Genomic DNA, 23,060 nt, shown 5'->3' on the forward strand with positions numbered 1-23,060 from the left:
CAAGGCTCTACAACAGGGCACTAAGCTTTGCAAGGCACACTGGTTCAGACCAACCAACACAGTCTTCAAAGTGGAAGTTTTGGGCACTGGCAGCACGTAAGAGCTGTAAGATGGAGCTGGCCAATGACCCTTACGCCCAGAAGTCCTGACATCAGTTGCAAGGCATCCACCAGCCCCAAAGGAGGGGAAAAGAATCTCAGATAAAGGCTATCAAAGCAAGAATAACCCATATTGTTATTACTGCAACACTGAAACCCAATGATCAACTTTTATCATATACGGAGTGGTACATCTAGTGCAAATTCCCCAAGATTTATTACATTTGGTAGAAATATCTTTAAGATTTAACAGGTCATTAACAAATTTTGGCTTATCTTTACTTCTGATAAATTCTTTTCTAGTATTGTCCTTTCCAGATATAGTTTTACCTTTAAGAGAGTTAATACTTTGGCATAGCAGTTTTCATCTTGTACAAGGTAAGATCTATGGAATAAGCATCCTGAACAATCATAGCATGTTCCCCATGTGGTCACTGCAGTAAATGCAGTTATGTATTTACAACTAAAACCTTTTTCCTTTACGAACAGCTGTAGGATTTTGATATTGAATGCTTAATACATTGTTCAACTGAATATATTTACCTTGCAGAACACACTCAAGTGTTTAGACAATTTGTCGGTTTAGGCAGCGCACTTCATTATGTCTCACACTGAAATGTAAAAGGAAGTGCAGTGCTTTGCTTAAACATGGTTTATTATTACATTCAACTGCTGTCTTTCAGTTTATGGATATGATTGCCGTTCTCAAACCACTGTAATATAAATACAACCACAGAAAGCTTTTGGATACGGAGGCCGGCTGTGCTATTCATTCACCAGCACTAAACTGAAATTTTATAGTTTAATTTTCATGACAATTCTTTCTTGATATAGCAAATAAATGTAATCAAAAGACATTTTATGAAGTTGTAACGTTAATACAACTTCTGACCAATGTGGGTGCATTTGTGGTCATGCTTTTTTAAATGACAATTTAATTAGAATGGGAGTAATCAGATTTTGCACTGAAGCAGCAGTTTGGTGAAACTTTACTGAGGTTATTGTCTATGAAAATGCATACTGTGTAAATTTAGTGTTTGTGGCTTTCATTTACTGACGACACACGAGCTTGTGTGTGTGCGCGCAATTTTCTGTAGTCTGAAATGTATTATGAGCACTGTCTAAATTTAAGAACTATCACTTAATACACAGGGGCACAAGTCTAAGGCAATTGGTAAAAAAATGACGCGAGGAGTAAATACAGTTAGGGATACTGCTTTCCTAGCTTCAGCGGTTTAAAGACACAGAAGCTTGTATCAATGATTAGAAAATGATTGGATAAATCCTATGTAATAGTGAAAATGGGGCAAATGTCTATTTGTGGAGGCTTAGGAAGAAGAGTCCACAGTCTTGACTTCTATCACAGACAATTAGGAAAGGGACTTCAGGGACACGAAATGTCATGGCAGGGTCTGGTTACATTAAAGCTTTAGTAATTCACCCATATAAGAAATCCTGGCATTTAAGAAAAATTGCAAAAATGACTGCCAGGGATATACTTCCCTTAGGTCTCTTATTGCACCTGAAGGAAATAGGTGCATGTTCACTCTGATCAAGAGAAACCTGGTGAGAAATTAGAACTGCGAAGCCATCCCAGAGACCACATCTTCATTGAGATGGTGACTGATGTCTTTTCTCTGTATTCTTTAACTTCTTGTGATGCCTCTACACTCACCCAAGTTCAAGTGAGGCACTCCGACCAATCACCAAAGTGAACACATTCAATGACCACTACCCGAAGTTGTAAGCTAAGTATAAAACTTTCCCTCATCTCAAACAAGACGGATAGTACTTTGTAAACAATGAAATGGGAACTTTTGCATGACAAACTGCCTCAACCGAGATCTGAGCTGTACAAACACTAAGAGCAAACTAGTGCGCGCAGAATCCAGGTACACCAAGTCCCATACATGACACCACAGTGCATGTCAAGGAGCAAAAGAATGCAGCACAAAAAATGCAACCAAGCTGCAGACAAATATAAATCCCAGTACTTAATTCGCTGCACAAAACTACCAATATCACATATCTGAGAGCATTCATAAAGATAAGGATTCCATAAACTCACACTGAGTATGTGATAAGCAAAGTTAATATTTTTTGCACAACCAAACATTGTGGAAATGGGTACCCCAAGTTTTAAAAGGAATGCGAATGCAAGAGAAGAAACGCACAAAAGCCAGGCTGCTTTCTGTATATAACTATCACACTGAGCACCCAAAAAGTACAGTTTTATACACTTACCATAAATGTAGATGTTAGAGTGTATTCACTGTTGCAGTCATCACATTTGGGTCATCTGCCTGCAGGTAGCCCTCAGCCAGCCTGAATACCAGAGTCTTGGGATTTCTCTCAGATGTTGTCGCTTCTTCCATGACATCAGGTCGTCAGAGGGTATAAAACATGACGCCATTACAGTTTTTCTTGCCCCAGATGTCAGGTGCCCCCAAAATAGGAAGCAATTATATGGTGTGGAACACTCCCAGCAAAAAGCAAATACACATTGTATAGGATATGCCAAACCAAAAAGGATAGGTAAATGTAAAGACAATCAGGTGGTTGGAGGGAGGGTAACCAGGACAACAGTGAATACACCAACATCTACATTTATGTTAAGTGTACACAATTGTACTATGTTCTTCGTGTTTCACTGTTGCAGTCATCACATTTGGGTTGATTCCCAAAACTAAGGAAGGGTGGAGGTAGTTAAGGAGCATTATGGCTAGCAATCTGGCCCTGTAAGACTGCTGTGGCAAATCCAGTTCTTGATTTGGAAAAGATAGGCAAGTGGTAATGCTTGGTGAAAGTGTACAGAGCTCCAGGTTGCAGCTTCTAGGATTTCCCTGGTAGGGACTCTCCTGAGAAATGCAGTAGAGGTAGATGTAGCCCTAGTGGAAAAAGTGTTCTTATCCCCTGTGGGGTAGCTTTTCCATGGTGCTTGTAGCAGAAATGGATACAGTGTGCTATCCATTTAGAAATGGTTTACTTTGAAATGGCCTTGCCCTCTGCCCCTAAAGCAAAGCTGACTAGCAGCTGGTCAGATTTGAGAGGCTTAGTCGTGTCCAGATGGAATCTAAGCTGTCTGTGCACGTCCGGGGAATGCAGTACCATTTTCTCCTTTATTTTGAGGCTTAGGGAAAAAAGTAGGCAAATGAATGGACTGGTTTAAAGCCGCACTAGACACCAACTTTGGCATAAAAGATGGGTTAGTCCTGAGGAAAACCCTGTCCGCATGGAAAATAATGAAGGGTTCCATTGCCATAAGGGCCTGCAGTTCAGACACGCTTCTTGCTGAAGTGATGGCTATAAGTAAAGCTGTTTTCCATGAGAGGAATTTTAACTCTGCTGTAGCAGCCAGTTCAAAGGGTGGAAGTGTTCGTTTTTCCAATACAAAGTTAAGGCCCCAGGCTGGAGTGGGAGCACCTCTAAGGAACTGTTTTACCAGAGGATGAGAGAAGAGGGGTGGCTCACTATTATAATGAGCCGAGATGGCAGAGGCATGAATCTTAATTGAACAGAAGGTTAGGCCCTTGTGGAGCATTTCTGTTAAGTAATCTAGTATATGAGATAGCCTGGGCATAGTTCTGCCCATCCCCCGTGACTGGCTCCAAGAACAGACTATTTTACATTTTTCTGAATGGGATTTTCTAGTACTAGGCCTCCTTGCTTCGAGAATGACATCCAGCACCTGCTTACTGAGGGGTGCTGGTGGTGAGTTCAAGGTCTGCAGCTGAGGGTGCAGAATATTGCCCACCTGCTGGGACAGCAGAGTCTGAGGCAGGTGCCATGGTTGTACCACTGTCAGACTGCACAAAAGAGGGTACACCAGTGCTGGCGTGGTCAGTCTGGTGCAATCAAGATGGTCCTTGGTTTGTCCTGTTTGATCTTTAGTAAAACCTTCGAGAGGAGAGACAGAGGGGGAAGGCATAGACTGAGGCTTTCCCAGGTAAAGGACAGGGCATCCACTTTCTAAGCTTGGCTGTGGGGAGTTCTGGTGCAGTATTTGTTTAACTGATAGTTCTGAAGGGAAAAACATCCACCTCTGGTGTCCCACATCTGTTCCTCAAAAGCTTGAATATTTTGAGTTAGTTTCCATTCGTGTGGGTCCATGAGATTTCTGCTCAAGTCATCTGCCAGTGAATTTAGTTTACCTGGCAGGAATTGAGCTTGTAGGTGCACTTGGTTGCTCAAGGCTGTGTTCCACAGAGCCATGGCTAGTCTGCAGATAGGGTAGGAATGGGTTCCCCCTACTTGTTTATGTAGCACATAACTGTGTTGTTGTCTGTCTTCAGCAATAGTTGTCCTGGAAGAATAAGGCCTTTGAAGGCTGTCAGAGCATTTTGTACAGCTAGAATTTATTTTTGATTGATATGCAGGTGCATCTGCTTTGGGTTCTTTTTGCCCTAAATGCATTGCCCTGCCATGTGAGCCCCCCCCCCCCATGCATAGTCTGATGCGTCTGTTAGGGTTTGGGTGGCAGGTGGTAGAATTAAAGAAAGTCCCTTGAGGTAGCAGGCCTCTGCCCACCAAAGGAACTCTGTCCTTAGACGAGGAATGATAGGAATCAGTTTCCAGGTCCTGAGAATGTTGACACCATTAACCTTTTAGGTACCACTGAAGTTTCCTGATATGCAGTCTTGCACATGGAATTAACAGAATGCAGGAGGCCATGAGCCCCAGGACTTGCAGTATTTTTTTTTGCAGATAGCTGGGTTTTGGTGGCCAGTAGATTGAAGTAGCATGTCAAATAAATTTGTTTCTCTGGAGTGAGGAATGCCATCTAGGAAGTTGTGATCAAGCTTGCTCCCAGGAATACAATCTGTTGGCAGGGTACTAGGTGTGATTTCTTCTCGTTGATGGTGTACCCCAGTGAAGTTACAAGTCTCTTTACAAATGCCAGGTGCTGTAATAGCAAGTCCTGACTTTCCGCCCGAATCAAGCAATCATCCAAGTCTGGGTAAATCTGAATACTTCTCTGCCTGCAAAATGCAATGGCTGGAGCTAGGCACTTTGAGAATACCCTGAGCGCAGTAGATAAGCCAAAGGGAAGTGCGGAGAACTGATACTGCAGAGAGCCTGCTCTGAAGCGTAGGTATTTCCTGCAAGATTCCCTTATGGGGATGTGCAGATAAGCTTCTTTTAAGTCTAGGGTTGCCAGCCAGGAATCCTTGGCTAGCATAGGAAGCAGCTGTTGGAGAGTTAGCATTTCGAATTTTGGAACCACCAGAAAGGTGTTGAGAATAGACAGATCCAGGATAGGACGCCAGGAGTTTTCTTTTCTGGGAACCAGAAACAGTCTTGAATAAAAACCTCATCACCTTTGCTGTGCTGGGACAGGGTGAATAACCTTGATGCTGAGGAGAGAGAGTACTTGCTTTTAGGCCTCCTCCCACTGGTTTGGGGGGAGGTCTGGCCATCCATTTAGGGTTGGAAGTGAGTGGAAGTGGAATCTGTATCGTAGGGAAACAATGTTTAAAACCCATTTGTCTTGGGTAATGTATTCCTAGTTTTTTGCATGCAGGGCAAGTTTCCCTCCTAAAGATGCAAGTACTTGGGCAAGGCTTGGAAGAATTAAGGATAAGCAATTGTGTAATTTTACCATAGGGTGGTGGCTTACTACTCCCGGTTTTGGACGTGGGATCATGCCACTGCTTAGATCTGTGCATAACCTGAGACTTGAGTCTTGGTGATCTGCTGCCCCTGGGTCTGAACTGAGAACGCCTGGAAGGGATTGGAAAGGACCAGTTCTTTGAAGGCCAATGCCTACTGAATCTAGGTGGCTGTACTCGTAAGAAACCTTTAACAGTTGACAGATTTAGCTTCCTCCTCCATCCTTTTGAGGACTTCTGCTTTATTGCCAAATAGGCACTCCTGGTTTAAGGGTGCATCCAGTAATTTTACTTTGACATGCTCTGGCAAGTTTTGTTCCTTAAGCCAAGCATGCCTTCTAAGCACAGACCGTGACAGCAGCCCTGCAAGATGCTTAACTTATTACAGCTGAGTGACGTCTCCAGGCATTTCTGCAGTTACACCCTACTGCTCCTCTAGGCGTCAAATATTGCCTGTTCATATTTGCATTAATTCCAAAAACATGTTACATACAAGGTATCGGAAAATTTTATCTTGAAGCATACATGATAGCAAACACAATTGTATTGATATATGACCTCTGTCAATGGGTATTTGTTAAAAATGTATGGTGATAACCTCAATTTTTAAATGCTGAAGCCACGCCCACTAGGAGTTAAAGGTGCAAACTCAAACGAGCTCTACTGGAGGGAAAAGCATCAAAACCACACTGCAAAGTATGTTTACCAACTTGGTTAGCAGAATGCATTAACTTGTAAATCTTTGTGCTCTTCACAGTCAGGAATCAACATTTTCTGTTTATTTAGCTCCACAATATGTTGCTGATATGTTAACATATGAAACTGGCAATTTAAAGCCCTAATGACCAGAGTACCAGAGGTGTATACCTTTTTACCCCATCTGTCTAAATTCCCAGAATCTGTCAGAAGGGGTAGGATTCATGGCAGTAGTAGCTTTAATACCTTTAGGTCCTTGGGAAATGGTCTCTGGATCCACAGTAGGATTCTTGAAAAAGAATTTGTGGGAGTCAGATACTCTATAGTACCCATCAGGTTTCCTGGGAGCTGGAGGCAAAGTGCCTGGGGGCAAGGCTGGATTCCAAGAAAACATCTACAATCTCCAAAACAGGAGGGATAGCTAGAGGCCTGTGCTGAGGCAGGTTTAAAAATTCCCAGAGTCTCTTTTTGGACTGAGTAGTCCTGGCTTTCACAGCAGAAATGCTCCCTAAGGGTACGCAAGGTTTCACCAAAAGAAAAATCTTCGGAGGGGAAGCAGAGGGAATGGAATCCTCTGCATCAGAATCCTCACAGGTAGATAAGGGTATGTCCTGGAAGTTGGAAGGAACAGAAATATCAGATCCATGATCAGAAGAATCAGAAGGAAAATCAGTTCTAGGTCTCCGAAGGGAAATGCTGGCTTCCCATAATTAAGGTAATAAGGTCTTCAGCCATTCTAATCATTTGTTTTTGAGGCATGTAGGCCTGAGAATGCGCTTTGTTCAGTTTCCTATGCGTAGTGCGACCTTTAGACCCAAGAAATTCGGTATTTTTGGCTTGAAACGAAGTCTGTTTAATATGAAAATTGGTAAGCCTGAATTCACCCTCAGAAGCCAGTGCCTGTACAGCATCTCTGGACCCATCCAAGGTAAAGACATCGTCAGGTTTCGTAGTCGAAGAAGCATCTCGCAGCATATCGGACTCCGAATGGGTCTCAGTAGGGGCCTGCGAATTTGTAGAAGTGGGCATCAGGGGTTGTGAAAACTTCTCACTGAGTACCGGTGGACTAGCAACTAGCTTAACGGTAGCGTCATCAGCAGTTTTGGACCTGTGCGGTCTCAGTCGTCATCCTTACGTTTTGTTCGGAAGATCGGTAGTCATATGGCTAATGGAAGCCATTTCGGAGTAGAGATAGAGAGTGAAAGAATTTAGCTACAAAAATTGCCTGACAACAAATAGTTAATGTGGTGAACAAGACACAAAACAGACAGCAAGGTACATCGTGGTCTGGTCCTAAACAGGTGACGCAGTAAGAATAAAAATCTCTATGAAGTACTTGCTTTCCACAGGCAAGACAATGAATTTTTTTCTGACATCGATTAGAGGAAGAAAAAGGGATCCCCAATGGGGTATTTATCTTTAGAAGACTTCAGGTCTGAAACTTGAAAATTTCAGGAGTCGGACGACCGGTACTTGCGAACTGCTTCTGCTTCGGGCACCGCACGGCAAGACAGACAGATGTAATGGTGTCGGCTGCATATTTTATAGCCCGGACGTCATGGAAGTGACAGAATCAGATGCAGAAATCCCAAGACTCTGGTATTCAAGCCAGCTGAAGGCTACCTGCAGGCAGATAACCCAAATGTGATGACTGCAACAGTGAAACATGAAGAACATCCACAATGAGAGGTGAAGGCTGTTCCATGTCTGCAAACCTCTGCAGGGCAGAAAATGATACAGGTGGCGACTACAAAGTGGAAAGCACCAGGATATTTGAAAAAACAAGATGTTCTTTAACTTTACCATCACTATGTATGGCAAGCATATAACATGTGATAATCAAGTGTTAAATGTTTATCATAATAGTATAGTTTTAGACAGAATGCAATACTGCATTAGTATACTTCTGGCCACCAATGAAGTGGGAACCAAGCCACATAACTAGCAAAGACTGCAGACGTGAATACTTAGATCCCACTACTCTACAATTTGAGTTACACAACCAAAACAGAAAAGGAAGAAGCAAAACATCCCTCCAGAATGTTACCACATATACATGATGACAAAGCAAAGAAAAATGGTGAAGCATCATCATAATGACGTTACTCACCCCACTATCTCTGGAAGAGTGCCCCCATGAGCCTGCAGCAGCATCACCTGCAACTCTTGAACCTAGACGGAGAAGCGTTATAGTGAATGAAAGTGAACTAAAAACCATTAGTGCCCAGCACAGATTAACAAAGGCAGGTAGACCCACCGTGGAAGGCAGTATCATCACACACATTCTACAGGTCATGCAAAAGTGTTAAGACTTCTTTGATCATGACTTCCAATAAGCCAGTGTACACAATCACTATGTTTCAGATAACAGACTAACATTATCACGATAAAGAAAGATAGAGATCAGTTGGGTAAAATCTTACCACAGATGTCATTCTCTTCCATGTTGCAATATTCTCACTGTGGGATCTTCTGCTTCAGGCGACTCGAACGCCAGGCTCCTATGCAAAAGCTTAAGCCTGGTTGCTGTTAGGTGCGTGAGACATCCCATACAGGGCCATAAACCATGGGCCTTAAATTTAACGTCTGCACGCATAGACCTCCGAACTGCCTGCCCAGTCGGACAACAGCCTAAGGAGAATAAGAATGATGCCATTCAGAGTGTAAATGTGATTAAGGGCGATAGGAGGGAGGGCAGGTATACTGCAACATGGAAGAGAACATCTATGGTTGTAAGATTTTACACACCTAATATCTCCTTATTCTCATGTTGCAGTACTCTCACTGTGGGAGAGTGCCACAGCTCAAGTTGAGGAAGTAACAGTCTTCAGGAAACTATGGAGAACGGCCCTTGCAAATACTACCCTGCTTTGGATATATTGTCCAATTTGTAATGTTTGGTAGAAGTATGCACAGAGGACCATGTAACTGCCTCTAGTATGCTGACTGTATCCAGGACTTTGAAGAAGGCTCCTGAAGAGGCCAGTGCTCTAGCAGAATGCTCTTTAACATTGTAGGGCAAGTCTTTGCCATGAAAGGAGTACCAGAAGGCAATAGGTTTTGTATCCAGGAAAATAGTTGTATGGATACAGCTTTCCCAGGGCCCTGTGGTGGAAGGATACAAAGAGATGATTGGACCTTCTAATGCTCTTGGTCTTTTCCAGGTAAAATCTTAATTACCTGTGGACATCAAGGGAATGGAGCACTCAAGCATTATGACGTGAAAGGAAGAAGGTGAGTAAATGAACAGACTGGTTGAGGGACAGTTCATTGACCACTATGGGCATGAAGAAGGGATTGGTGTGAAGGGTTACCCTGTCTTTGTGGAAGATAGTGTAGGGTGGGGATGCCATGAGAGCTTGCAGCTCAGAGACTCTCCTAGCTGAAGGGCTAGTAATAGCGCAGTCTTCCGGGTACACATCTGCAGAGAAGCAGAGCTTGCCGGTTCAAAGGGGACAATGATGAGTTTTTTCCAGTACATACTTAAAGTCCCGGGGGGGGGGGGGGTAGGCTTCCTTGGTTGTCTGACGTGCAGAAGATGCTTCAGGAAAAGTAAGACCTCCAGTCTGGAAAGGAGGAGAGGTTCCACGTGTAAGCAGGCTGAAATGGAAGATAAGTGGACTTTCACTGAAGAGTATGAAAGCTCTGATTTTAGGAGCTCTCACACACAAGCTAGAACTAGGGGTACATTCACTTGGAAGGGGTCTAGCTGCCTTTGGAGTCACCAACTGGAGAATCTTTTCCATTTCGAAATGTAGGATCTCCTGGTAGTGGGTTTTCTGTCCTGCTTCAGGAAGGCTAGACTCTGGTGCAGATGTCTGAAAGGGATCAGTATTTTATCAACCACAGGGTAAGGCTAAGTGTTTCCAGGTGCTGATGAATCAGAGATCCCTTCTGTTGTGTGAGCAGGTCCACGCTAGAGGCAATTTGTGGTGACTGCCCTTGGCAAGAGATAGAAGGGGGATCCAATGCTGCATTGGCCAATAGGGAGTCACCAGGAAGATTTTTGGCTTGTGCTTCTGGATTTTCAGCAGGATTTTTTGAACGAGTGGGAAGGCATAAAGAAACAGCCCCTTCCAAGAAATCACAAAGGCATCCACTCTCCAAGCTACTGGGGAGGGGGTTCTGGAACAGAATAGATGCAGTTGTCAGATCTGTTTGCCTCCCCTCAGAACAACCTGTAGTGTGCCCCATTGATGGACAATGTCTAAGAACATCTCTGTTTAACAGCCACTCGTGATGTTGAGAGAAGGATCTGCTGAAGGCATCCACCTGATTTGCCTTGGGATGGAATGCAGACCTCCTGCAGTGCGACACTGCACTGGGTGGCTAACCCCCATGTTTGTATTGCAAACCTGCAGAGAAAATGTGATCTGGTCTCCCAGTTTTTTGATGTACCACATCACAGTTGTGTTACCTGTGACGATTTGGAGGGGGCCTGTCTGAATTGGAGGATGGAAGGTCTGTAGGGTTGAGAGGAGAGCAGTCATTTCCCTTACGTTATGTTTTTTCTGGAGGGAGGACGCCCATTGAGCTTGCACCTTGAAGTCCTTCATAGCAGCCTCCACCCCACCCCTAGATCCAAGGCATTTGTGCATAAATTGCACCAGCTTGGCGAGTTGCAGAGGTAGGCCCCGATTCTGGTTTACTTGTTGGATCCATCACCTCAACTCTGTCTTTAAGCAGGGTAGGAAAGGCACCTGAAGTTCCAGGGGGTGACTGTGTTGTGTTGACACTTTTCCAAGTACCACTGGAACTTCCTCATGAGCAGCCAGGCTAAGGGTAGCATGGGAAGTGTAGCTGCCATAAGGCCTAGAAGTCAGAGGAACTGCCTGGTGAAATGTGGCAGAAGTAGTTCTTGGAAGTTAGGGAGTAGGCTTTGTCCTGAGGAAGGAAGGCCCTCATCAAGTCTGTTCTTATCCTGCAGCCCAAGAAGGTTTGGTCTTGGGCTGGGGTGAGGGAGGACAGTGAACCCCAAACTGTGAAGCAGGGAAACAGTGAATTTTAAGTGGGTCCTGAAAGTATTTTCCCTTCTGCCAGGAATGAGGTGGTCATCCAGGTAAGGTTAAATCTGTAGGCCTTTGTTTGGCAGGCTACTGCTGGGCTAGACAGAAGGCCCTTGGTGAAGTAGATAAACCTAAGGGCAAGGCAGTAAACTGAAAGTTTGAGGAAGGTACTGCAAATCATAACACCCTTCTGTAGAATGGGAGAATGGGAATGTGGAGTGTGCCTCTCAGGTCCAAAGTGGCCATGAAAGCCCTGGGTGGCAGTAGTGGAAGAAGGGTTTGAAGGAACAGCATTCTAAAGGAAGGACCTGCAATAAAGGATTTTAACAGGGACAAGTCCAGAATGGGCCTCTGGCATGCTTTTTTTGGCAACTAGAAAAGTATGGAGTAGAACCCCCAACCTTCTTGGCCTGAGGGGACCCCTTTTGCTAGGTACCACTGAAGTTTCCTGATATGCAGTCTTGCACATGGAATTAATAGAATGCAGGAGGCCATGAGCCCCAGGACTTGCAGTATTTTTTTTTTGCAGATAGCTGGGTTTTGGTGGCCAGTAGATTGAAGTAGCTTGTCAAATAAATTTGTTTCTCTGGAGTGAGGAATGCCATCTAAGAAGTTGTGATCAAGCTTGCTCCCAGGAATACAATCTGTTGGCAGGGTACTAGGTGTGATTTCTTCTCGTTGATGGTGTACCCCAGCGAAGTTACAAGTCTCTTTACAAATGCCAGGTGCTGTAATAGCAAGTCCTGACTTTCCGCCTGAATCAAGCAATCATCCAAGTATGGGTAAATCTGAATACTTCTCTGCCTGCAAAATGTAATGGCTGGAGCTAGGCACTTTGAGAATACCCTGAGCGCAGTAGATAAGCCAAAGGGAAGTGCGGAGAACTGATACTGCAGACAGCCTGCTCTGAAGCGTAGGTATTTCCTGCAAGATTCCCTCATGGGGATGTGCAGATAAGCTTCTTTTAAGTCTAGGGTTGCCAGTCAGGAATCCTTGGCTAGCATAGGAAGCAGCTGTTGGAGAGTTAGCATTTTGAATTTTGGAACCACCAGAAAGGTGTTGAGAATAGACAGATCCAGGATAGGACGCCAGGAGTTTTCTTTTCTGGGAACCAGAAACAGTCTTGAATAAAAACCTCATCACCTTTGCTGTGCTGGGACAGGGTGAATAGCCTTGATGCTGAGGGGAGAGAGAGTACTTGCTTTTAGGCCTCCGCCCACTGGTTTGGGGGGAGGTCTGGCCATCCATTTAGGGTTGGAAGTGAGTGGAAGTGGAATCTGTATCGTAGGGAAACAATGTTTAAAACCCATTTGTCTTAGGTAATGTAGTCCTAGTTTTTTGCATGCAGGACAAGTTTCCCTCCTAAAGATGCAAGTACTTGGGCAAGGCTTGGAAGAATTAAGGATAAGTCATTGTGTAATTTTACCATAGGGTGGTGGCTTACTACTCCCGGTTTTGGACGTGGGATCATGCCACTGCTTAGATCTGTGCATAACCAGAGACTTGAGTCTTGGTGATCTGCTGCCCCTGGGTCTGAGCTAAGAACGCCTGGAAGGGATTGGAAAGGACCAGTTCTTTGAAGGCCAATGCCAACTGAATCTAGGTGGCTGTACTTGTAAGAAACCTTTAACAGTCGACAGATTTAGCTTCCTCCTCCATCCTTTTGAGGACTTCTGCTTTATTGCCAAATAGGCACTCCTGGTTTAAGGGTGCATCCAGTAATTTTGCTTTGACATGCTCTGGCAAGTTTTGTTCCTTAAGCCAAGCATGCCTTCTAAGCACAGACCCAGTGACAGCAGCCCTGCAAGATGCTTAACTCATTACAGCTGAGTGACGTCTCCAGGCATTTCTGCAGTTACACCCTACTGCTCCTCTAGGCGTCAAATATTGCCTGTTCATATTTGCATTAATTCCAAAACCATGCTACATACAAGGTATCGGAAAATTTTATCTTGAAGCATACATGATAGCAAACACAATTGTATTGATATGACCTCTGTCAATGGGTATTTGTTAAAAATGTATGGTGATAACCTCAATTTTTAAATGCTGAAGCCACGCCCACTAGGAGTTAAAGGTGCAAACTCAAAAGAGCTCTACTGGAGGGAAAAGCATCAAAACCACACTGCAAAGTATGTTTACCAACTTGGTTAGCAGAATGCATTAACTTGTAAATCTTTGTGCTCTTCACAGTCAGGAATCAACATTTTCTGTTTATTTAGCTCCACAATATGTTGCTGATATGTTAACATATGAAACTGGCAATTTAAAGCCCTAATGACCAGAGTACCAGAGGTGTATACCTTTTTACCCCATCTGTCTAAATTCCCAGAATCTGTCAGAAGGGGTAGGATTCATGGCAGTAGTAGCTTTAATGCCTTTAGGTCCTTGGGAAATGGTCTCTGGATCCACAGTAGGATTCTTGAAAAAGAATGTGGGAGTCAGATACTCTATAGTACCCATCAGGTTTCCTGGGAGCTGGAGGCAATGTGTCTGGGGGTAAGGCTGGATTCCAAGAAACCATCTACAATCTCAAAAACAGGAGGGATAGCTAGAGGCCTGTGCTGAGGCAGGTTTAAAAATTCCCAGAGTCTCTTTTTGGACTGAGTAGTCCTGGCTTTCACAGCAGAAATGCTCCCTAAGGGTACGCAAGGTTTCACCAAAAGAAAAATCTTCTGGAAGGGAAGCAGAGGGAATGGAATCCTCTGCATCAGAATCCTCACAGGTAGATAAGGGTATGTCCTGGAAGTCAGAAGGAACAGAAATATCAGATCCATGATCAGAAGAATCAGAAGGAAAATCAGTTCTAGGTCTCCGAAGGGAAATGCTGGCTTCCCATAATTAAGGTAAATAAGGTCTTCAGTCATTCTAATCATTTGTTTTTGAGGCATGTGGACCTGAGAATGCGCTTTGTTCAGTTTCCTATGTGTAGTGCGACCTTTAGACCCAAGAAATTCGGTATTTTTGGCTTGAAACGAAGTCCGTTTAATATGAAAATTGGTAAGCCTGAATTCACCCTCAGAAGCCGGTGCCTGTACAGCATCTCCGGACCCATCCAAGGTAAAGACATCGGCAGGTTTCGTAGTCGAAGAAGCATCTCGCAGCATATCGGACTCCGAATGGGTCTCAGTAGAGGCCTGCGAATTTGTAGAAGTGGGTATCAGGGGTTGTGAAAACTTCTCACTGAGTACCGGCGGACTAGCAACTAGCTTAACGGTAGCGTCACCAGCAGTTTTGGACCTGTGCAGTCTCAGTCTTCATCCTTACGTTTTGTTTGGAAGATCGGTAGTCATATGGCTAATGGAAGCCATTTCAGAGTAGAGATAGAGAGTGAAAGAATTTAGCTACAAAAATTGCCTGACAACAAATAGTTAATGTGGTGAACAAAACAGACAGCGAGGTACATCGTGGTCTGGTCCTAAACAGGTGACGCAGTAAGAATAAAAATCTCTATGAGGTACCTGCTTTCCACAGGCAAGACAATGAATTTTTTTCTGACATCGGTTAGAGGAAGAAAAAGGGATCCCCAATGGGGTATTTATCTTTAGAAGACTTCACGTCTGAAACTTGAAAATTTCAGGAGTCGGACGACCGGTACTTGCGAACTGCTTCTGCTTCGGGCACCGCACGGCAAGACAGACAGATGTAATGGTGTCGGCTGTATGTTTTATAGCCCTGACGTCATGGAAGTGACAGAATCAGATGCAGAAATCCCAAGACTCTGCTATTCAAGATAGCTGAAGGCTACCTGCAGGCAGATAACCCAAATGTGATGACTGCAACAGTGAAACATGAAGAACATCCACAATGAGAGGTGAAGGCTGTTCCATGTCTGCAAATCTCTGTAGGGCAGAAAATGATACAGGTGGTGACTACAAAGTGGAAAGCACCAGGATATTTGAAAAAACAAGATGTTCTTTAACTTTACCATCACTATGTATGGCAAGCATATAACGTGATAATCAAGTGTTAAATGTTTATCATAATAGTATAGTTTTAGACAGAATGCAATACTGCATTAGTATACTTCTGGCCACCAATGAAGTGGGAACCAAGCCACATAACTAGCAAAGACTGCAGACGTGAATACTTAGATCCCACTACTCTACAATTTGAGTTGTACAACCAAAACAGAAAAGGAAGAAGCAAAACATCCCTCCAGAATGTTACCACATATACATGATGACAAAGCAAAGAAAAATGGTGAATCATCATAATGAATTTACTCACCCCACTATCTCTGGAAGAGTGCCCCCATGAGCCTGCAGCAGCATCACCTGCAACTCTTGAACCTAGACGGAGAAGCGTTATAGTGAATGAAAGTGAACCAAAAACCGTTAGTGCCCAGCACAGATTAACAAAGGCAGTTAGACCCACCGTGGAAGGCAGCATCATCACACACATTATGCAGGTCATGCAAAAGTGTTAAGACTTCTTTGATCATGACTTCCAATAAGCCAGTGTACAATCACTATGTTTCAGATAACAGACTAACATTATCACGATAAAGAAAGATAGGAGATCAGTTGTGTAAAATCTTACCACAGATGTCATTCTCTTCCATGTTGCAATATTCTCACTGTGGGATCTTCTGCTTCAGACGACCCAAACGCCGGGCTCCTATGCAAAAGCTTAAGCCTGGTTGCTGTTAGGTGTGCGAGACATCCCATACAGGGCCATAAACCATGGGCCTTAAATTTAACATCTGCACGCATAGACCTCCGAACTGCCTGCCCAGTCAGACAACAGCCTAAGGAGAAGAATAATGCCATTCAGAGTGTAAATGTGATTAAGGGCGATAGGAGTGAGGGCAGGTATACTGCAACATGGAAGAGAACATCTATGGTTGTAAGATTTTACACACCTAATATCTCCTTATTCTCATGTTGCAGTACTCACTGTGGGAGAGTGCCACAGCTCAAGTTGAGGAAGTAACAGTCTTCAGGAAACTATGGAGAACGGCACTTGCAAATACTACCCTGCTTTGGATGTATTGTCCAATTTGTAATGTTTGGTAGAAGTATGCAGAGAGGACCATGTGGCTGCCTCTAGTATGGTGGCTGTATCCAGGCCTTTGAGAAATGCTCCTGAAGAGTCCACTGCTCTAGTAGAATGTGCTTTAACATTGTAGGGCAAGTCTTTGCCATGAAAGGAGTACCAGAAGGCAATAGGTTTTTGTATCCAGGAAAATAGTTGTATGGATATAGCTTTCCCAGGGCCCTGTGGTGGAAGGATACAAAGAGATGATTGGACCTTCTAATGCTCTTGGTCTTTTCCAGGTAAAATCTTAATTACCTGTGGACATCAAGGGAATGGAGCACTCAAGCATTATGACGTGAAAGGAAGAAGGTGAGTAAATGAACAGACTGGTTGAGGGACAGTTCATTGACCACTATGGGCATGAAGAAGGGATTGGTGTGAAGGGTTACCCTGTCTTTGTGGAAGATAGTGTAGGGTGGGGATGCCATGAGAGCTTGCAGCTCAGAGACTCTCCTAGCTGAAGGGCTAGTAATAGGACAGTCTTCCGGGTACACATCTGCAGAGAAGCAGAGCTTGCCGGTTCAAAGGGGACAATGATGAGTTTTTTCCAGTACATACTTCAAGTCCCAAGGGGGGGGGGGGTAGGCTTCCTTGGTTGTCTGACGTGCAGAACATGCTTCAGGAAAAGTTAGACCTCCAGTCTGGAAAGGAGGAGAGGTTCCACATGTAAGCAGGCTGAAATGGAAGATAAGTGGACTTTCACTGAAGAGTATGAAAGCTCTGATTTTAGGAGCTCTCACACACAAGCTAGAACTAGGGGTACATTCACTTGGAAGGGGTCTAGCTGCCTTTGGAGTCACCAACTGGAGAATCTTTTCCATTTCGAAATGTAGGATCTCCTGGTAGTGGGTTTTCTGTCCTGCTTCAGGAAGGCTAGCGCGTACTCTGAGTGCAGATGTCTGAAAGGGATCAGTATTTTATCACCCACAGGGTAAGGCTAAGTGTTTCCAGGTGTTGATGAATCAGAGATCTCTTCTGTTGTGTGAGCAGGTCCACGTTGTGAGGCAATTTGTGGTGACTGCCCTTGGCAAGAGATAGAAGGGGGATCCAATGCTGCATTGGCCAATAGGGAGTCACCAGGAAGATTTTTGGCTTGTGCTTCTGGATTTTCAGCAGGATTTTTTGAACGAGTGGGAAGGCATAAAGAAACAGCCCCTTCCAAGAAATCACAAAGGCATCCACTCTCCAAGCTACTGGGGAGGGGGTTCTGGAACAGAATAGATGTTGTCAGATCTGTTTGCCTCCCCTCAGAACAACCTGTAGTGTGCCCCATTGATGGACAATGTCTAAGAACATCTCTGTTTAACAGCCACTCGTGATGTTGAGAGAAGGATCTGCTGAAGGCATCCACCTGATTTGCCTTGGGATGGAATGCAGACCTCCTGCAGTGCGACACTGCACTGGGTGGCTAACCCCCATGCTTGTATTGCAAACCTGCAGAGAAAATGTGATCTGGTCCCCCAGTTTTTTGATGTACCACATCACAGTTGTGTTACCTGTGAAGATTTGGAGGGGGCCTGTCTGAATTGGAGGATGGAAGGTCTGTAGGTTTGAGAGGAGAGCAGTCATTTCCCTTACGTTGATATGTTTTTTCTGGAGGGAGGACGCCCACTGAGCTTGCACCTTGAAGTCCTTCATAGCAGCCTCCACCCCACCCCTAGATCCAAGGCATTTGTGCATAAATTGCACCAGCTTGGCGAGTTGCAGAGGTAGGCCCCGATTCTGGTTTACTTGTAGGATCCATCACCTCAACTCTGTCTTTAAGCAGGGTAGGAAAGGCACCTGAAGTTCCAGGGGTGACTGTGTTGTGTTGACACTTTTCCAAGTACCACTGGAACTTCCTCATGAGCAGCCAGGCTAAGGGTAGCATGGGAAGTGTAGCTGCCATAAGGCCTAGAAGTCAGAGGAACTGCCTGGCAGAAATGTGGCTGACCAGAAGTAGTTCTTGGAAGTTAGGGAGTAGGCTTTGTCCTGAGGAAGGAAGGCCCTCATCAAGTCTGTTCTTATCCTGCAGCCCAAGAAGGTTTGGTCTTGGGCTGGGGTGAGGGAGGACAGTGAACCCCAAACTGTGAAGCAGGGAAACAGTGAATTTTAAGTGGGTCCTGAAAGTATTTTCCCCTTCTGCTAGAATGAGGTGGTCATCCAGGTAAGGTTAAATCTGTAGGCCTTTTGTTTGGCAGTAGGCTACTGCTGGGGCTAGACACTGTGAAGACCCTTGGTGAAGTAGATAAACCTAAGGGCAAGGCAGTAAACTGAAAGTTTGAGGAAGGTACTGCAAATCATAACACCCTTCTGTAGATATGGAGAATGGGAATGTGGAAGTGTGCCTCTCAGGTCCAAAGTGGCCATGAAAGCCCTGGGTGGCAGTAGTGGAAGAAGGGTTTGAAGGAACAGCATTCTAAAGGAAGGGACCTGCAATAAAGGATTTAACAGGGACAAGTCCAGAATGGGCCTCCAAGGGCCATTTTTTTGGCACTAGAAAAAGTATGGAGTAGAACCCCCAACCTTCTTGGCCTGAGGGGACCCTTTCTATGGTCGCTTATGATAGTAGATCTTTGATAATCTGATGGATTAGGTGTAGTTTGTTTGGAGGAAGGGTATGCAGTGTGGTAGGGGGTTTTCCTGCCAGATCATAAAGTACCCTTTTTCCACTATTGATGAGACCTGGCAGTCTGAGGTGAACTCTTTCCAAATGGGTAGACAGCAAGAGAGGCAGGTGGAAAGGGGTAGGAATAGGCAGTCATACACTGTTTCTATCTGGAAAGAGTTGCCTGGGGGTGGGTTGTGAAGAGGCTGTCCTAGGGGAAGTAGGTCCTTTCCTGTGCCTCGAAGAAGAGGTGGAGCAGGAGCCCTCCTAACAAAGGTGGGCTTAGCTGGGTAGTTTCTATACAACTTTGCAATAGGTGAGACCAATGAATGTTTGAAATCCAAAAGTTCTTAGCTTTTTTTCCTGGAGGCTTTTGAACAATTCAGCGGACTGTTTGACAAACAGGAATTTATTGTCTAAGGGTGCATCCAAGATTTTGTTTTTAAAATCATCAGCGAGTGGCTGTAGTCTGACCCAGGAACATCTGCGTAGTACAGATACTGAAACAGATCCTGCTGAAGCCTCAGCAGCATCACAGCTGCACTTTAGTGTGCCTGGCAACCTATGCTGCTAATGAGAGCTTAAATGCTACCTTTGTTTTGTTGGATGAGTCAGGCAGGGAAGAAAGTAATTAAGTTGCCTGGGAAACCAAGCCTAGGGTAATATTTGACTATGTGGGTCTGAACTGATTGCCCTGAAGGCTAGAGATGTCTAAATCTTTTTTCCCAGTCTGTCCATGACCTTACTGTCCTTGCCAGATGGTAGAATGGAGGAAGAGGGAATTTGTCTTTATTGTTTATCTGGGGCCATTCAATGACTGCAGGGTCTGCCATAGGTGGCTTGATGAAGTTACTTGTGATCATCAGGGACTTTATAAAACCTGTCAGGTCTTTTGGGTGCTGGGGCCTGTGATTCAGAGGTCTTGGAGGCTGACGCAAATGCATCCGGGTAAGCTGGAATCACAGGGCCGATTGAAGAGGGAGAAGGCAACTCCATCCGAAGCAGTTTGACGTACCTCTTTTGTACCTCAGTCATCTGCGTGGCATCCCATTTGAAATACTCCCTCATTTTGGAAATCGTCTCCTCAAAAGAAATATCTCCAAGTAGGGAGTCTCCCTTCCAGGAAGTCCTCATCTGTAAAGTAGTAGTCAAGGGGAGAAGCTAGCTGGTATGTATATATGTTAAAGATTCATCTGAAAAGGAGGAAAAGTAATCTTCCTCACGAGTTTGAGGAGGGGAAATGGAAGATGCTGAAGCTGACCTAGGGCTTACAGCAGGCAAGGTAGGAGCAAGTCAAGCGGTGGGCCTAAGAGGCTTAAAGGTCTGTACCACAGCTTAGAAAATGTTTGCCAGTCTGCTTGGTCTTCAGTTAAAGTAGTTGTGTTTGGTTTGTTTCTTCTTAAGAGGAGTAGTCTTAGTGGCAAGTAACAGTTTTAGTGGCAAGTAACTGAAGCAGGACTAGGATCAGACGTCTGGCCTATGGGAGAAGAGTCCTGTTCTGGCAGTGTGGACAGCTGTCCGGCCTGGTCCCCTCTCAACATTAGCCAGGGTTGACAGAGCAACCTCAGAGGATGGACCAAATGGAGATTCTGGGGCGGCTTCCAGAAAGGTATCCGTCAGTCTCCAGGTCTTCTGGATGTCCCTCAGACCCTAAACCGGTGGTTGTCAGGACGTCCAATGTTGAAGAGGCAGATACAGTAGGCTTTGCAACTTTGGCCTTTTTAGGCAGCTCCACCTCAATGGCCGACTTTGGTTCCATGCCTAAGGCTAATCGCTTTAGTCGCTGGTTTCAGGGCTGCCAGACGACTGAAGGGTTTTAGGAACGAACTAGCAAATGCTACAGGTCATATGGTCGTACAATTGGCCTAAGCAAAACAAAGCTCATGGGAATCCTTGTGCGGAATCTGGCGGCCACACTTGCATTTTCCCTTTCTAGATGACATTGGCTATTTAAAAGGGAGCAACAGCAACCTAAGCCTGAGCGAAACAAAAAATTCCCCAACGGGTTATCTTCAGATGTCTTCTGAAGCGCAGAGCGAATCGAGCAAGCTGACATTTGACTGCGGCAAAGAAATTCTGAGGTCTGTGCATGCGGATGTCACATTTAAGGCCCATGGTTTATGGCCCTGTGTGTGATGTCCCACGCACCTAACAGCCAGGCTTAAACTATTACGTAGCAGCTGGATGGTTGAGTCACCTGAGACAGAAGATGCCACAGTAAATACTGCAACATAAGAATAGAAGGGCATGTTAACATTTTCTGGTAACACTTGACATGCAGATGTAGTAATTGATCGTTGGTAGCATTTCACAATTTCAAAGATGTCAAAGTTTTTCAAAGAAAAAAAGTGTCTAACAAATCTAACAAATATTAAACACCTTCTAAAATGACTACCTAGAAAGTAAGCAGACATTTTTTTTTAAACAGAACTTCTGTCATACAACTTGCAACATCCATACCAAATGTTATAAAATGAAGAACCAAACTCTGGGTATTTCGACTACAATTCAAAGCAGTATGTGAAAAGCCAGATTGTAGTTCATTGAAAGTAAAATGTTTGAAATGAAAATGTATGAAACATGTGATTTAGGTTTCTACAGGGATCGATAAAACTGATCTAACAGATATTCTTTTCTGATTAACTTCAGTTTCAAAAGTCGGCACTGGCAGCTCCAATGATGTAGAGAGATAAAGTCTAGACGGTGATCCAGGTGACAAGCCTGAATAGTGACTCTAGCATCTACTGGACTGGCATATGACAGGAAGAGGAGTGATGTGAATCAGCTGGCTCATTCTCTGGTGGGTCCCTGAAACCCTGTTGGAAATTGCAGACTCCATGGCAGTACAGTTTTCATGGAGTGCATAGATGACCTAAAGGCATATGCCACTCAAGAAAGCAAGTGACACCCTTCAGAGACCCACTGCATGTTTAAAGGAAAGTTGTGTAAAATCTTACCATAACCATAGATGTCCTTTTCTTCCATGTTGCAGTATTCTACTTGTGGGTTTACCCTTCTTCCTCTCCAGTTTGTCTGGCCAGGTTTCCAAAGATTCAGTCACTATTGGTGTGGCGGACATCTGACATGGGCCATAAAAGTGACGTCGGCATGCACCAGCTCTCAGAACATAGTAAAAGCCCGAATCAGAGCCACTCCTACAGGGCATAGCCTGTCCAATATCACCCGAGAGCAAGTGCAGTCATACAAGTGGCGAAGGTGGGTGGGAAAGAACACTGCAACATGGAAGAGAAGGACATCTATGGTTATGGTAAGATTTTACACAACTTTATTATGTCCTATTCCAATGTTGCCGTATTCTACTTGTGGGGGAGTGCAAAAGCTCATTTAGAATTGGGAGGTGGCCTAGATAAAGTTTCAGGAATCCATGTAGGATAGCTCTGGCAAACCCCGACCCTGGCTGTGGAGATATGGTTCAGTTTGTAGTGTTTGGTGAAGGTGTGAACTAAGGACCAAGTGGCTGCCCCAAGTATGGAGTTGGTGTCTAATCGTTTAAAGGCAGCTCCAGAAGAGGCCATTGCTCTGGAATGGGCCTTGACATTGCCCTGCAAGGTCTTACCATGGTGTAGGTAGCAGAAGGAAATTGGCCCAGGAGATCCAGCTTTCCAATGCCCTGGGGTGAGAGGAGAAAAACAGCTGGTCTGATTTCCTAAAGGGTTTGGTTTTATGAAGATAAGACCTAAGTTGTCTGTAGACATCTAGGGAATGTAGCATTCTCTCACTACCCCCCGTGGGTTAGTGAAGAAGGTGGCCAGGTGGATGGGCTGGTTCAAAGATAGGTCATTCACTACTTTGGGAATGAATGACAGGTTTGTTCCGAGGGTCACCCTGTCCAGGTGGAAGATTAGGAAAGGTGGTGTAGCCATGAGAGCTTGCAATTCTGAAACCCTTCTGGCAGAAGTCAGAGCTACCAGCAATAGTTTTCTATATGCAAAATTTTTAGGTAGCCTTGTCTGTTGGCTAAAAAGGAGCAATAGTGAGTTTTTCGAGAACATAGTTTAGGTCT

At 44.6% G+C, this 23,060-nt stretch overlaps 1 protein-coding gene across 1 annotated transcript in view; it reads right to left on the reverse strand.

Moving 5' to 3' along the window:
* KIF4A (kinesin family member 4A) overlaps positions 1 to 23,060 on the reverse strand; it is a gene marked incomplete in the record, with an annotated part of 2,786,372 nt that overhangs the window by 2,040,736 nt on the left and 722,576 nt on the right. The window contains 1 exon segment of the mRNA XM_044057419.1: positions 15,640 to 15,701. Within this exon segment, the coding sequence (XP_043913354.1) occupies positions 15,640 to 15,701 (62 nt within the window).

Source organism: Protopterus annectens, chromosome 15.part0 (assembly GCF_019279795.1).
Source record: "Protopterus annectens isolate FY-2018-M chromosome 15.part0, PAN1.0, whole genome shotgun sequence".
Classification (NCBI taxonomy): Eukaryota; Metazoa; Chordata; order Ceratodontiformes; family Protopteridae; genus Protopterus; species Protopterus annectens.